General features: G+C 36.7%; 1 protein-coding gene across 1 annotated transcript; it reads right to left on the bottom strand.

Moving 5' to 3' along the window:
* Positions 1-8,124: 8,124 nt before the first annotated feature.
* On the bottom strand, positions 8,125-8,991 carry LOC111153844 (olfactory receptor 8B12-like). The gene has a single exon (XM_022513111.1). The coding sequence runs from the start codon at positions 8,989-8,991 to the stop codon at positions 8,125-8,127; it is 867 nt and encodes a 288-aa protein (XP_022368819.1).
* Between the last annotated feature and the right edge of the window lie 6,218 nt (positions 8,992-15,209).

Genomic DNA, 15,209 nt, shown 5'->3' with positions numbered 1-15,209 from the left:
TAAATCTGAGATGCCACAGTCCTCACTATTACTTAACATTGTATTAAAGGTATTAGAAAATGCAGTTACAAATGGGAAACGGATAAGAGGCATTAATAATCAGAAGAAAACAAGGGTGCCTGGGTGGCTCAGTTGGTAAAGCAACTGCCTTTGATTCAGGTCATGATCCTGGAGTCCTAGGATCAAGTCCCACATCAGGCTCCCTGCTGAGTGAGGAGTTTGCTTCTCCCCCTAATCCTCCCCCCGTCTCATGCTCTGTCTCTCATTCTCTCTTTCAAATAAATAAATAAAATCTTAAAGAAAAAATAATCAGAAGAAAACAGGTAAAATCATCCCTGTTTATAGAAGATTTTATTACGTTTTGCAAAACCTAGAAGAATCCATGGGAAAACTTCCATAAAAAATAATAATTAGGGGCAGCTGGGTGGTTCAGTTGGTTAAGCAGCTGCCTTCAGCTCAGGTCATGATCCTGGAGTCCTGGGATCAAGTCCCACATTGGGCTACCTGCTCAGCAGGGAGTCTGCTTCTCCCTCTGACCCTCTCCCCTCTCATGCTCTCTCTCTCACTCTCATTCTCTCTCAAATAAATAAATAAAATCTTTTAAAAAATAATCATTATTATTATATTACAAAGTATAAAATTAACATAGAATTCAATAGAATTCATATATGCAAATAATAATCAGAAGATATAATGAAAGATAAAACTCTCTTTACAGTAGAAAAAAATAAAATATAATAAAATTCCAACCAGAAATCTAATAAGAAATGTGCAAAACATAGACAAGAAAAATTATGAAACACTCCTAAAAGATACTGAACTAAGAAGATACACCATACTTCCTTGAGATGGAAGTCTCAAAATTCAAAGATGTCAATTCCTCCTAAGTTTGCTTATAAAAAGCTTAGGATGCAATCACTAAACATGCCATGAGGTTTGGGGTATTTTTTTGAAGCTAGATAGATTAGTTATAAACATTATGGTTAAAGATGAACAACCAGGAAAGTCCTAAAAAAAAGAATAACAATATGTGGGAAGTTATCTTCAAGATATGAAAACATTACGAAGCTCCTATAATTAAAGCAGTGTGGTATTGACTTATGAATAGACTGGCAGACAAACAGAACAGAACAGAAAACACAGAAATAGCTCAAGTGCCTATGAAACTTGGTATGTAATGAAGGCAACAGCTCAACTCAGCAGGGAAAAGATGGACTTTTTTTTATAAATTGTGATAGAACAACTGGATAGCCATATGGAAAAAGATAAATTTGGATCCATTCCTCACACCATATACTGGTACAGTTTGTAAAAAGATCAGACATCCAAGTATTAAAAAAATGAAATCCTACAAACATTTTGAAAAAAAAAAAAGGAGTGAATTTCTTTATAACCTTTGAGGTTATAAAGGACAGAAGGACATTTCTAAGTATGACCAAAATACCAGAAACAGTAAAAGATTAGTAACATTAATTTTTAAATTTTATATCATAAGGAAAGTCAAAAACCAAATCACAAAGTGGGGGGGTGATATATGCAACTTATACCTCAAATGAAAAGCTAATGTGCCTAATTAAGATCAAAATCCAGCAGAAAAGTGAGGAAAAAGTGTGATGTAACACCAATAGCCATTAAATACCTGAGAATATCACTAGAGTTTCTCATTATTAAAGAAATGCTAATTATAACTATACTTAAAAACTGTTCTTAGATTAAAAAATTGAAATTTCTAAGAGTATACTATGTTAGAGTGACAAAAGAAAGTAAGCACTCCCATTTATTGCTGAGGGAGAAAACAAATGTTAATTCTCCCAAAGAAATTCACAGATTCAATATATCTGTGAATTTTTTTCAAGATTTCAAGATATCAAAATCGCAGCAGGTCATTTTGTAGGAATTTACAAGCTCATCCTAAAATTCATATGGAAACTCAAAGGACCTAAAATAGTCAATTACTTTTGAAAAAGGTGAATGAAGTTAGAGGACTTATACTGACTGATTTCAAGAACTATTATAAAGTTACAGTTAAAAAAAAAAACAACTCTGTGGTATTGACATCAAGATAGACAATTAGACAAAGGGAACAGAAAATAAAAAACAGAAACAATTGATCTTTAACAAAGGTAAAAGAACAATCACTGGACAGTTATGTGCAAACACACACACACACACACACACACACACACACACACACACACACACCAAAAAGCGATTTTGATCCATACTTCAACTGTATACAAAAATTAACTGAATATAGATTGTACACACAAACATAAAAACCTATAAAACATCCAAAATATAGGAGAAAATCCTTGTGATCTTTTTTTTAAGCAAAAAATTCTTGGATACAACAACAAAGCTACAGTTCATAAAAAAAAAATGTGATGAGTTGGACTTTTGAAAATCAAGATCTCTGTTAAAAGAATGAAAAGATAAGCCATGGACTTTTTGAAAAGTTCATATTCAGTAAAGGATTGAATTCAGAATATATAAAGACCCTTGAGCTCTCAGGAATAAGAAATAACCTTCCTACTTTAAAATTTTTTTATTTAAATTCTATTAAGTTAACATATAGTGTATTATTAGTTTCAGAGGTAGAGTTTAATAATTCATCAGTTGCATATAACACCCAGTGCCCATTACATCAAGTGCCCTCCTTAATGCCCATCACCCAATTACCTCATCCCCCAACCCATCTCCCCTCCAGTAACCCTCAGTTTGTTTTCTATAGTTAAGAGTCTCTTATGGTTTGTCTCGCCCTCTCTTTTAATCTTATTTTATTTTTCCTTCCCTTCCCCTATGTTCATCTGTTTTGCTTCTTAAATTCCACAAATGAGTGAAATTATATTATTTGTCTTTCTCTGACTGACTTAATTCGCTTAGCATAATACCTTCTAATTCCATCCACATCATTGCAAATGGCAAGATTTCATTATTTTGATGGCTGAGTAATATTCTGTTGTTTGTAGATACCACATCTTCTTTACCTATTCATCTGTCAATGGACATCTCAGCTCCTTCCACAGTTTGGCTATTCTGGACATTGCTGCTGTAAACACTGGAATGAAGGTGCCCTTTCTAATCACTATGTTTGTATCCTTTGGATAAATACCTAATAGTGCAATTGCTGGGTCATAGGATAGCTCTATTTTTAATGCCTTGAAGAACCTCCCCTGTTTTCTAGGGTGGCTTACCAGTCTGCATTCCCACAATAGTGTAAGAAGGTTCCCCTTTCTCCATATCCTCACCAACATCTGTTGTTTCCTGACTTGTTAATTTTAGCCATTCTGACCAGTGTGAGGTGATATCTCATTATGGTTTTGATTTGATTTCCCTGATGCCAATTGATATGGAGCATTTTTTCATGTGTCTGTTAGCCATTTGTATGTCTTTTTTTTTTTTTTAATGTCTTAATTGTATTTTTTTTTCAGTGTTCCAAGATTCATTGTTTATGCACCACACCCAGGGCTCCACACAATGTCTTCTTTGGAAAAATGTCTGTTCATGTCTTCTGCCCTTTTCTTGACTGGATTATTTGGTTTTTGGGTGTTGAGTTTGGTAAGTACTTTATGTTTTGGATACTAGCCCTTTATCTGATAGGTCATTTGTAATTATCTTCTCCCATTCCATAGGTTGCCTTTTAGTTTTGTTGTTTTCATTGTTGTGCAAAAGCTTTTTATACTGATGAAGTCCCAATGGTTCATTTTTGGTTTTGTTTCCTGTGCCTCTGGAGACGTGTCTAGCAAGATGTTGCTGCAGCCAAGGTCACAGAGGTTGATGCTTGTGTTCTCCTCTAGGATTTTGACGGATTCCTGTCTCACATTTGGGTCTTTCATCCATTTTGAATTTATTTTTGTGTGTGGTGTAAGAAAGTGGCCCAGTCTCATTCTTCTGCATGGGGCTGACCTACTTTAAAATAAGCAAATAGGTTGGATAAACATTTCACAGAAAATATATATGGATGACAAATGATCCCCTGAAAAGATACTCAGCAACATTACTTATTAGGGAAATGTAGATTAAAACCACCATGAGATACCACTATATACCTATTTAAATGTCTCCACTGAAGAAGTGGGCCATGCCAAGTGTAGTGAGGACATGGGGAGCTGAAAATCTCAAACACTACTGGAGAAAGTGTAAAATGGTACAACCACTTTGGAAAACAGCCTGGCACTTTCTTAAAAAGTTAAACATATACCTATCATGTGACTTCACCATTCCACTTCTGTTTATTACCAAAGAGAAATGAAAGGATATATCCATACAACAACTTGTACATGAATGTTTATAATAGATTTGTTTCCAACAGCAACCCAAATGCCCATCAACAGGTAAATGAACAAACATATGGTAGTATATCCATACAATGTAATACTACTCAGTAACAAAAAGTAATTAACTATCATAGATGTAACAATATGAAAGAATCTCAAAATACTTATATTGAAACATAAATAGCAGACAAAAGATAGAGATAGCAGACAAAAATGAGTACATACTGTACCATTCTATTCATATAAAAGTCTTGAGAATGAAAACAACAGAATGACAGAAAGCAAATTAGTGGTTGCCTTCAAAGCAGTAAGGGAATGGAAGAAGGCAGGAGGGAGAGACAAAATTGTGGTGGTGGCTTTATGAGTATATATGTATGTCAAATTTTATCAAAATTAACACTTTAAACACTGTAGTTAATTGTATGTCAGTTATATCTTCTTAAACCCTTTTTAAAACATGAAAATAAATAAATAAATATATGTCTGTTGAATTGAAAATACTTGTAATGCTGGTGCCTTCAGGCTTCAAGCGCTCTGTCCCTATTATGCATCAACCAAATAGAGGAAGAGGTAATATAAGCATGGGGTGAATCCAGAAGATCAGGGGACCCGAAATGTTGACAGAACCAAAGCTGCAATGAGTTTGTCATGTCTTCTTTCTCACTCGTACCCTTTCACATTGCTGTTATTCTGACCTCAAGAAGAACAGTAAAAGATCTCTTAAATAAGACACAGCACTAACCATAAAAGGCAAAACTGGTGAACCAAACTTCAAAATTAAGAACATCTGCTATCAAAAGATATCAACAATAAGCACACATAGTTTGGGAGAAGATAGATATAGAGAGATTGAGATAAAGATGTGTGTATGCATTATATCTGTATATATTACTGATATATTTTACACATACATGCACATGTACATAATACATACATATACATACTTACACATACATGTAATTACATGTAGAATTTTTAATTCCTTCAAATCAAGAGGAAAGCAGCTAACAACTCTATTTTTCAAATGGTCAAAAGACTTGAATAATTACCTCGTGGAAGAAAATATTCAAGCAGCCAATACATGCATTAAAGGATGCTCAACATCAGGAAAATTAAAAATTAAAACAAAAGATATTTTGCTTACACACACCAGAATGGATAAAATACAAATACTAAGTGTCAATGAGGATGTGGAACAACTGGAATTCTTGGACATTGTTGATAGCTGTGCAAACTGACTCAGATATTTTTTAAAACACTTTGACAGTATTAAAAAAAAACTAAACATATATCTACTCTATTATCCAGCAAATCCACATCTAAATATATTTCCAAAAGAAGCTTTTGCATACTTCAATTAAAATGCATGTTAAAAAATATTTATAGAGGGGCACCTGGGTGGCTTAGTCATTAAGCGTCTGCCTTCAGCTCAGGTCATGATCCCAGGGTCCTGGGATCGAGCCCCGTCTGCATCGGGCTCCCTGCTCAGCGGGGAGCCTGCTTCTACCTCTCCCACGCCCCCTGCTTTTGTTATCTCTCTCACTGTATCTCTTTCATCAAATAAATAAAATCTTAAAAAATTTTATAGAAATGTTATTAACCTTAGGGCTAAAACTTAAACTATCTTTTCATTAACAGGCTAAATAATTGTATGGTCTCATAATGGAATAACACACAACAATAAAAAAATAATATATCCACACATGCAATACTATAGATAATTATCACAGGCTTTATGCTGAGGAAAAGAAGTCAGAAACAACAAAGTACATGTTTATGTGAACTTCAAATATAGGCAAAATTAACCTATGATAATTAGAGTCAGAATAGTTGATACCTTGGGGTGGGGAGGATGAGGGCAGTTAGTATTTATGGCAAAGGAGCAAAAAGAAGCCTTCTAAAGTGGATGGAAATGTTTTACATTGTTATCTAGGCTGTGGTTACATATACATGTGCAAAAATTCAGTGAGATATACACTAAAGATTTGCACACTTTGCCTTATGAAAGTTAGACTACAAAAAATTTTAAAGGACGGTTTCTGTTATTTTTCATTACTTACATTGTACTGCATACCCAGGATATAACCAATACACCAGCCCATGCCTAAATTCTATGTCCCCTGATTTCAGGTAACTATTCAGTCCCATCTAAAGTACAATCCTCCCCCATGTGTTTCTTATTTTCCTTGCAGCAACATTGATCAGAATCAAAAGGCAAAATTAAACACTGATCCAAACTTCCCTTATTTCGCACTAGAAGTGAATTTTCCTAAGGAAAAGTTCATAAGTAAAAATATTTCCCCCGCACTTCATTTATCAATGCTTCCCAAAGAAATCTTACCACCAATGGTGAGTTTATATCCAAAAAAATTGTTCTTTTGATTTTTTTATATAATGCTTTATTTCCCATTACATAATACTGTAGATTTATGAACTTATCCTGAGATCACCATCCCTTCTCCATGTGCCCCATTATTAGAATATGATGACTCTCTCCAATGCCTGAAAATTCAGTAGCACTTGCCTCTCCTAATAATCAGAAGCTTGGTGCAGCCCTGATAACTAAATATGTCCCAACTACCTGGTGCTCTGTTACATCTTCCACACCAGTGTCAGTTAGTAAAAATATAATGCGAGCAACATATGTAATTCTCAAACTTCTAATAGACACATTAAAAAACTAAACAGAAAAATTCATTTTAATAATACATTTTATTAAACATAATAGATCCAAAATGTTATTTCTACATGTTATCAACATAAAAAGTTGCCAGCGAGATAGCTTACATTATTTTTCATATTAATCCTTCAAAGACCCAGTGTGTATTTTACAATTACATTCCTGACTTGTTGTGTGTCTCAGGTTCAATGCTCAGTGCCATACACAGCTAGTGACTGCCATATTGGATAGTGCCAATTATCTTGGACCACAGCCAAGGTAACCCTTGAAATAAGACTCCAAATTCTCTCTGTCAGTCTTTAAATAACATATGACACCTCCACCACACACCTTTACACCCCATAAAATTAAATTTCTGTCCTCTGGAAGTTCTAATTCACTAAACTATGTCTGTAGGGCTCCACCCACCAAGTCAGTGGACACCATACTTGCCTCTCTGAAATCTAACATACTTTCCAATTACACACTACAAAATTCATCAAACACTGATCTTGTCATTTTGCCAAGACCAACTCAACAAAATTTTTCACCTCCTACTCTCTTGCAAAATGTGATATATTAAAATTATCCTGTGAAAAGTGCATGAAATTACTGTGAATATATTCATAACTTAAATGTGCTAGGTCAACCAACATGTGAAATGAAATCTTCCAAGAAAAAACTGAGGCAAAAAAACATGGCATAGGGGAAAACAAACTGGATTGAGATTCGAGCAAGGATTTCAGTCCCAGCATTGGCACCAGGTAGTTTTATGTTCCTGGGCAACATAGGAATGTTCTGACTCTGCAAAGTGTGATGTTTCATATAAAGGCACTGGATCAAATGATTCCTAAGCCCCATTCAATGTTGAATACCCTAAAATTGTACCAATTATTTTTCATAAAATACAGAAGAAAGAATTGGGGGATTTGTGTAGGGGAGAATCAGTCCATTTGGTAAAGAAAGTTAAAATTTCCTCTGGCATATAGTTTAAAAAGAAAGCACTAGAGCTTGGATTCCTCATCTTAAAAAAAGTCAGAATAACAATAAGTAATAGTAATAAAAACACTACAATATAAAAATCCTTGGATCTTTTATCTCAATTTCTAATATTTTTTCAAGAGAAAGTTAATCTGCCCAAGGTTTTCCTCAGGGCAAATTTGACATCCTTATTCCTCAGACTATAGATTAATGGGTTGAACATTGGCACACAATGGTGTAGAACAAGGAAGACACTTTGCCCTGGTCAAGGGGCAAAATAGAAGGTGGTTTGAGGTACATAAAGGCTCCGGATCCAAAGAAAAGAGAAACAGCAATTATGTGAGAACTGCAAGTACTGAAGGCTTTAGACCTGCCTTCAATGGAGCTAATATGGAAAATGCTGGAAATAATGAAACCATAAGAGATAAAAATGGCAACAATGGGCACCCCAATGCCAATGGTCACAACAATAAAGACAACTAGTACATTTATGTAAGAGCTGTTGCAGGAGAGCTCAAGAAGGGGAAGGATGTCACACATATAGTGATTGACAAGGTTGTCAGCACAGAAGGTCAAAAATAATATATTTCCTGTATGGGCCACAGCCCCAAACACTCCCATCCCATAAACACCCAACAAAAGGAGGAAACACACCTGAGGAGACATGGTGACTGTGTACAGCAGTGGTTTACAGATGGCGACATAACAGTCATATGCCATTGCCGACAGGATGAAAGATTCAGAAAAGACAAAAAAAAAACAAAAGAAAAAGAGCTGAGTCATACACCCTGCATAGGAAATGATGTTCTTCTTGGAGACAAAACTCATTAGCATTTTGGGGATGATGGCAGTAGAGAAACTAAAATCTATGAAGGACAAGTTGAGGAGGAAAAAGTACATGGGAATATGAAGGTGAGAATTCAGCCCAATCAGGGTTAGCAGGCCCAGGTTCCCCACCACCGTGACCACATAGAAACCTAGAAACAGGAAGAAGAGGGGCATCTGGAGTTCTGGCTCATTTGTTAAGCCTGCGAGGACAAACTCTGTCACAGAGGAGGCGTTATCTGCAGCCATTGTCCTCTAGGAGGGTCTGTAAGGGAAAAAGAAACAAGTCACTGAGACAGAGAGAGAGAAGGCTACACACCACAGAAGTGCAGGGAGTGACATAAAGAAGAGGAGGATAGGAACATTTACTGAGTACCAGCTATGGGATAGGCGCTGTTCTAAACACTGTGTGGCATTGTGAGTATCCCCATTTCACAGATGAGGACCCTGGACCTAGGTGACTTGCACCAGTCCTGGTGCTGCTAAGTTACAGTAGAAGGTGAACTCGGGTGGTCCGGGTCCCGGGGTTTGAGCTTTTACCCCCTCTGCTACAGGACAGACCAGGTCAGGCGGGCACTCACCTCCTTCTGCTTCCAGTCACAGTGCTGTTTTCCACTGGCTCTCATCCATCTCTTTCATGGACACTCAAATGGCCCCAGTGAACAGAATGTGACAACTCAGAGCTCAGACTCTCTGCTTCTGCTTCTTTACTTTGAGGATCAAAACCTCTAATTGTCTTGCTGAGCTGAACTTGATCTGTTTGTGGCTTTGGCCCAAGTCTCTTGTCCAAATTCTAGGCATGAGACAGCATCCTTTCCTAATGCCCATGGATAACAGGAGGCTAAGGAGTTTTATTCTGGGTTAGAGATCTCAGGGACATAGTTACAGAGACTCCCTCAAGATCACTGCTCCAGAGAACCCCCCTTCCCTAAGGAAGAAGAAATGTTTGTTTACACCCTTGATAATACTTGATGTGATTTTTAATGACCCGTGGCTACATTTTTCATTGTGATTACATCTTTTTAAGCTATTAATTATAGCAAGGCACCATGGGAAAAACAGTAATTACTACCTTGTATTGAACCCTTACCGTGTATCAAACACTGTATTCATCCAGAACGCTCAATGAAGGATCCAAAGCAATGCACAAAAAATAATACCTGTTTATTCCTCACAATGGTCTTATATATTAGACCTATAAATATCCACTTTAAAAATGAAGAGTACACACAGCTTGTAGGTTCCAGAATCTTGAGTCAAACTCTGATCTACCCAACTCCAAACTTCATAGGGTCCAGGGACCCTGCTGAGCTTCTTAAACAAACACAAGGTATTTAATGTATGTTACTAACAATGCCTAATATTGTCTGCAGACACCACTTCTACCTACTAAAACTACTGCACACATTGTCAAAATAGTTCTCAGGAAATGATTTCATCCATACAGAGACTAATAAACTTTTACATGGCAACTTGCACTTGATGCCTCTTACAAGGGGCCCTTAATATTAAGGAAGACAGATTTCATACCCAAAAAATAAATCTTGATTTGGGGGAATTTAAGCTTCAGTGTGCCAGTGGATTAAATAGGTTTTTGGTCCTGGATTAATGACAAAAGTCCTCTTACAGAATTTATGAAGTCAAAACACAAAGGCGGAAATCCATCTTCCTCCAGAAAAGTTCTGCTAAAACCACTGCACGCACACTGTGTGTTTGTGTGTGCACACTCCTCCATGAGGACTTGCCCACCCTCAGCTAAGACTCACCAATGACAGTGCCTCGTCTTTTGATTTATACTTAGAATTAACATGTCCCAGAGTAACTCCAGTAATCCTAATCCTTGTTCTCAATCCCACTGCAAAAATGCTATAAACGGAAAAAAACAGTTCATTAAAATGAATGAAATTAAGCTCTCCTTGAGAACCAAGTACAGAGAAGTTGAGGGTTCTCTGAAAGCTCTAAGGGGATTTTGTTACCTCAGAGACAGTTGCCATGCCAACCTCATTTCCAAATGTATCTCAAACAGGGCTTCTCTAAAGTCCTGTTACCTGATGACTTGTTCCATCACAGCAGAGAACAAAAGAGCTGTTTTGCCCTTTCCATTTGTATAGTACTCTTGCCTTTCCAAAACTGGAATCTCTGAAATGGCTTTCTTCTTATTAGTTTCAAACTTAAACTATATATTATGAATACAACATTACAGGGCATATGAAGATTTACATATACTAAAATACCTTTGCATGTATGTCTCATGCATGTGCATTGGCTCTCAGACTTCTAGTAGACCATCAAAGTTGCACAAGTATGGTCCCAAATCAGTCCCCACATATCATAGGATTCCCAGCTTCAATAAGAAGCACAAACCTGGCCAGAGAGAAGAGATGACACCTGACCTACCTCCATGTGAAATAGCTTCCTTAGCTCCTGAGAAAATAGATAGAATTCAATTCATCTTTCAGTAATCATCTGTGTCTGCATAGTGGCTACTGTTAATTTTTTTTTCAATGCTCCAGGATTTTTTTTATTTTTACTTTTTATTTAAATTCGATTTAGTTAGCACGTATTGTTAGTTTCAGGGCTAGAATTTAGTGATTCATCAGTTGCATATAATATCTAGTGCTCATTACATCAAGTGCCTTCCTTAATGCCCATCACCCAATTACCCTGTTGTTAAACTGATTTTAATAAATGTATTTGGCAATGTAATATGTGAGGTTCAGGGATACAAAAAACAAACTAACTAACTAAACAAAAAAAAAAAAAAAAAAAAAACCCCACAAAAAGTAAAAAACATGTTTCCTTGCCAGAAAGAAGTTTACAGTCTGAGGCATCACCCATATAGGCTCTTCTTCCTATCCCTGTCCCTTCATATCTCATATTTCCCAGGGTTCGGCTCTCAATTTTCCACACTATCTCTACTTCCTTTAATTCTTTTTTTTCTTTTTTTAATTTTAATTCAATTAGCCAAGATACATAGTACATCATTAGTTTTTTATGTAGTAGCTTCCTTAAATTTTTGATGAGCTCCTTCCTTTCATGGCTTCCATGATCCCTCCATGTAAATGGCTCTCAAATTTGTGTCTTTATTTCTTCTATTCTCTATTAAGTTCCTTCCATGTGTACCCAATAGGATTTTTTTTTTTTTCTGGATATTTCAAGAGACTGTCCTGTGGTCATCTCTGAACTCACCAAGTATATAAACACATGTTCCTTTCTCCAAAAGTAGATGTTCTCTCAACCTCTCCATTATTTATCTGAGTGTAACCAGTGATGAAGAAGTGAGAGTAGAATTCATAAAGTTATTCTGAGCCTAGTTTTCCTAGGGCAGTCCCTCCAGAAATTATAAATAGCTTTCCCTTTCACTCTGAAATATATCCTAGTTGAGTGAGAAGTATTCAAAGCATAAGCTCTGGAATCCGGTGGACCACAGCATAAATCCTAGTTCTGTGTTTTAGTAGCTGTGTGATCTTTCAAAATTTAACTTTTCTGTAAGTTTCTAATTTTTAATCTTAAAATGGGGAAAAGAACCACCACTCAAAGTGTTACTTTAATGAGTAAATGATGTTCCTTCCGGCACAAAGAAGATCCAAGAAGCAGTTTATTAAAATGATATATTTTGGGGGTGCCTGGGTGGTTCAGTGGGTTAAAGCCTCTGCCTTCAGCTCAGGTCATGGTCCCAGGGTCCTGGGATCGAGCCCCACATCGGGCTCTCTGCTCAGCAGGGAGCCTGCTTCCTCCTCTCTCTCTCTGCCTGCCTCTCTGCCTACTTGTGATCTCCGTCTGTCAAAAAAATAAATAAAATCTTTTTTAAAAAATAAATATTTTTATGTATATTATTCCTAAATTTATTAAATAAATAATATTTATTATAGTAGTAGTAATAACTGTATCCTTGGCTGAAAGCAGTTTCAGAATGGGCTAGAACAGAAAGAAACCAAAGGCAGGGAAATTAATTGAAAGCTTTACACAAGCATAGGGCACCTGACTGGCTCAGTTGGAAGAGCATGTGACTGAATCTTGGGGTCATGCATTCAAGTCCCACATTGGCTGTAGAGACTACCCAAAAATAAATAAAACTTAAGAAAAAAAAAAAAACTTTACACAAGCAGTATAAACAAAAATAAATAAATAAACAGTGCCACATATTATGATATTATGATGAAATACCAAACAGGATTTCTTATCTATATGGCTTGAGAAGGAACAATAGAAAAGTGGCACAAATAAAATTTGGTGAATTTTCCAAGCCCAGCCTGAGACAGAAATGGGAAAATAAGGAGGTGGAAGGATAAAGAATGGGGTTTTAGACAAGATCATCAACTGCTGATGGGATTTCCAAACAACAATGGTCAGAAAGAAGTAGAAACTGGAAAATCCGAGACTTAGTACAGGGGATTGAGATACGAATTGCAGGATCACCTGAACAGAGGAGATCACAGAAAAAAGTAGGAAAATGGCTTCAAGGAGTTGTGTTTAAAGACAGAATAGTTAGAGGGGGCGCCTGGGTGGCTCAGTTGTTAAGTGTCTGCCTTTGCCTCAAGTCGTGATCGATCCCCGGGTCATGGGATCCAGCCCCACATTGGGCTCCCTGCTCGGCAGGAAGCCTGTGTCTTCCTCTCACATTCCCCCTGCTTGTGTTCCCTCTCTCACTATCTCTCTTTCTGTCAAATAAATAAATAAATAATCTTTAAAAATAGCAAAGTAAAATAAAAAAATAAACCCCAACTATAGTCCTTATTTCCTGGGCGAACCTAAGTAACTTAACCCAATTAATACTTAGTGTCCCACTCTAAAACACAGGAAGAAATAAAGAAATGAAATAAAATAAAATAATTTAAAAACAGGGTAATTCCAAACTGGCAGAAATTTATGAGGAATTATAATCCCATGATTATTCATTTAGTAAATATTAGTTGAGTTTACAAAATGTCAGAGAGGTCAAGGTAGAGAAAAAAAAAGATTTTTAATTTTATTTACTTATTTGACAGAACGAGAGAGCACAAGCAGGGGGAGCAACAGAGGAAGAGGGAGAAGCAGTCTACCCGCTGAGCTCAATCCCAGGACCCCGGGATCATGACCTGAGCTGAAGCCAGAGGTTTAACTGACTGAGCCACCCAAGCACCCAAGGTAGAGATTTTAAGAGTAAGGGATAAATAATGTTGATATAGGAAAGAACATTAGGGTTCGAAGCCAATGGCCAAGAAAGAATTCTTGAGACATCTTTGGTGCAAAAAGATGATTTTATTAAAGCTCTGGGAAAGGACCTGTGGGCAGAAAGAGCGGCAATGGGGTTCGTGAGGAGTAACCCATTTTATGTTTTCAGATTGGGAGGGGGTTAGAAATAGCATTAAGTCTCTAAGGAATTTTGGAAGCAAGATTTCCAGGACCTTGTGGGGGGTTAGCTATTGTCGGGAAATGGTCATTTATTACTATCTAATAAAACCTTAGTCATGAGACCTTTCAGGTGTATATTGGTGGGCCATTTGTTTGGAGGTTGACTGCCAAAACGTATCTTGGGGAGTTTAGAGGTAAAGGAAGTTTCCAAGAGAATTTTTATATGACAGGATCCTGGGGGGATGTCAAGCTAGGATTGCCTTTTGCCCTTAGCAAAGTATTAATATTGAGGCGGTTGAGTCCCTAGAGGAATGTCACTCTGCCTGTTTCAAGGACTTGCCAGTGGGCTGTAGGCAGTATGGGAATTTAATAATTTTTCTTCTGCCTTTAGTTTCCCACATCAATGTTACCAATGATGCAAGGGGAAAAAAAGAACTGAAAAACAATCTTGAACTAAGGCATTATCTTGCAAGTCTATTCACTATTCTTCCATATTACTCTTACTGTGCTTTGTCTAATACAGCCTTATACTATTCATTATTTCAAGATTATAGTCCAGAAACCCCAACTAGATTAAAAGTTTCTTCAAGGAAAATCCTTGGTCCTATAGCTTTTGGGTACACTAACACACTGAGTACCAATCAGAGTGATGAATACATTATAGATGCTCTTCAAAAACTTACTGAATGTAATGGGCTTGCATGGATATAGTGCCATGGAAAGCCATATGGCAAACCCATAATTTCCAGGATAGTTTTTTACTGTCTGAAATAATTCGTCAGTGGTTCCGATAAGCAGACTTTTGATCCCTACCCGAAAAAAAAGTAATGTAAACCACACATAATTAGGTTTACTAAAACGAAGCTTGAAACCTTCAATATGTTGATAATGCTGTCTACACAACAATGCCAGAAGATCTCTGCCTGTCAAGGTCAAGGTGTTTGTAAAACAAACTTCCGCCTTTCTTAAAGGTGCTGGCAAAGAAAAGTTTACTAAGTGGCAGAACTTAGTAAAGACTGTGCAAAGACTACACAGAAGGTTACCAAGCAACTTAAAATTCTCCAGAACCAAGTTCCTCCCCCCCCACCCCACCGCCAGGGTGTTAAATTCAGGATATGTTGTGCTAATTAGTA

The sequence above is a fragment of the Enhydra lutris genome, unplaced genomic scaffold (genome assembly GCF_002288905.1).
Source record: "Enhydra lutris kenyoni isolate GAN:26980312 unplaced genomic scaffold, ASM228890v2 scaffoldscaffold34, whole genome shotgun sequence".
Lineage (NCBI taxonomy): Eukaryota > Metazoa > Chordata > Mammalia > Carnivora > Mustelidae > Enhydra > Enhydra lutris.
This window is presented reverse-complemented; position numbering and strand designations above follow the sequence as displayed.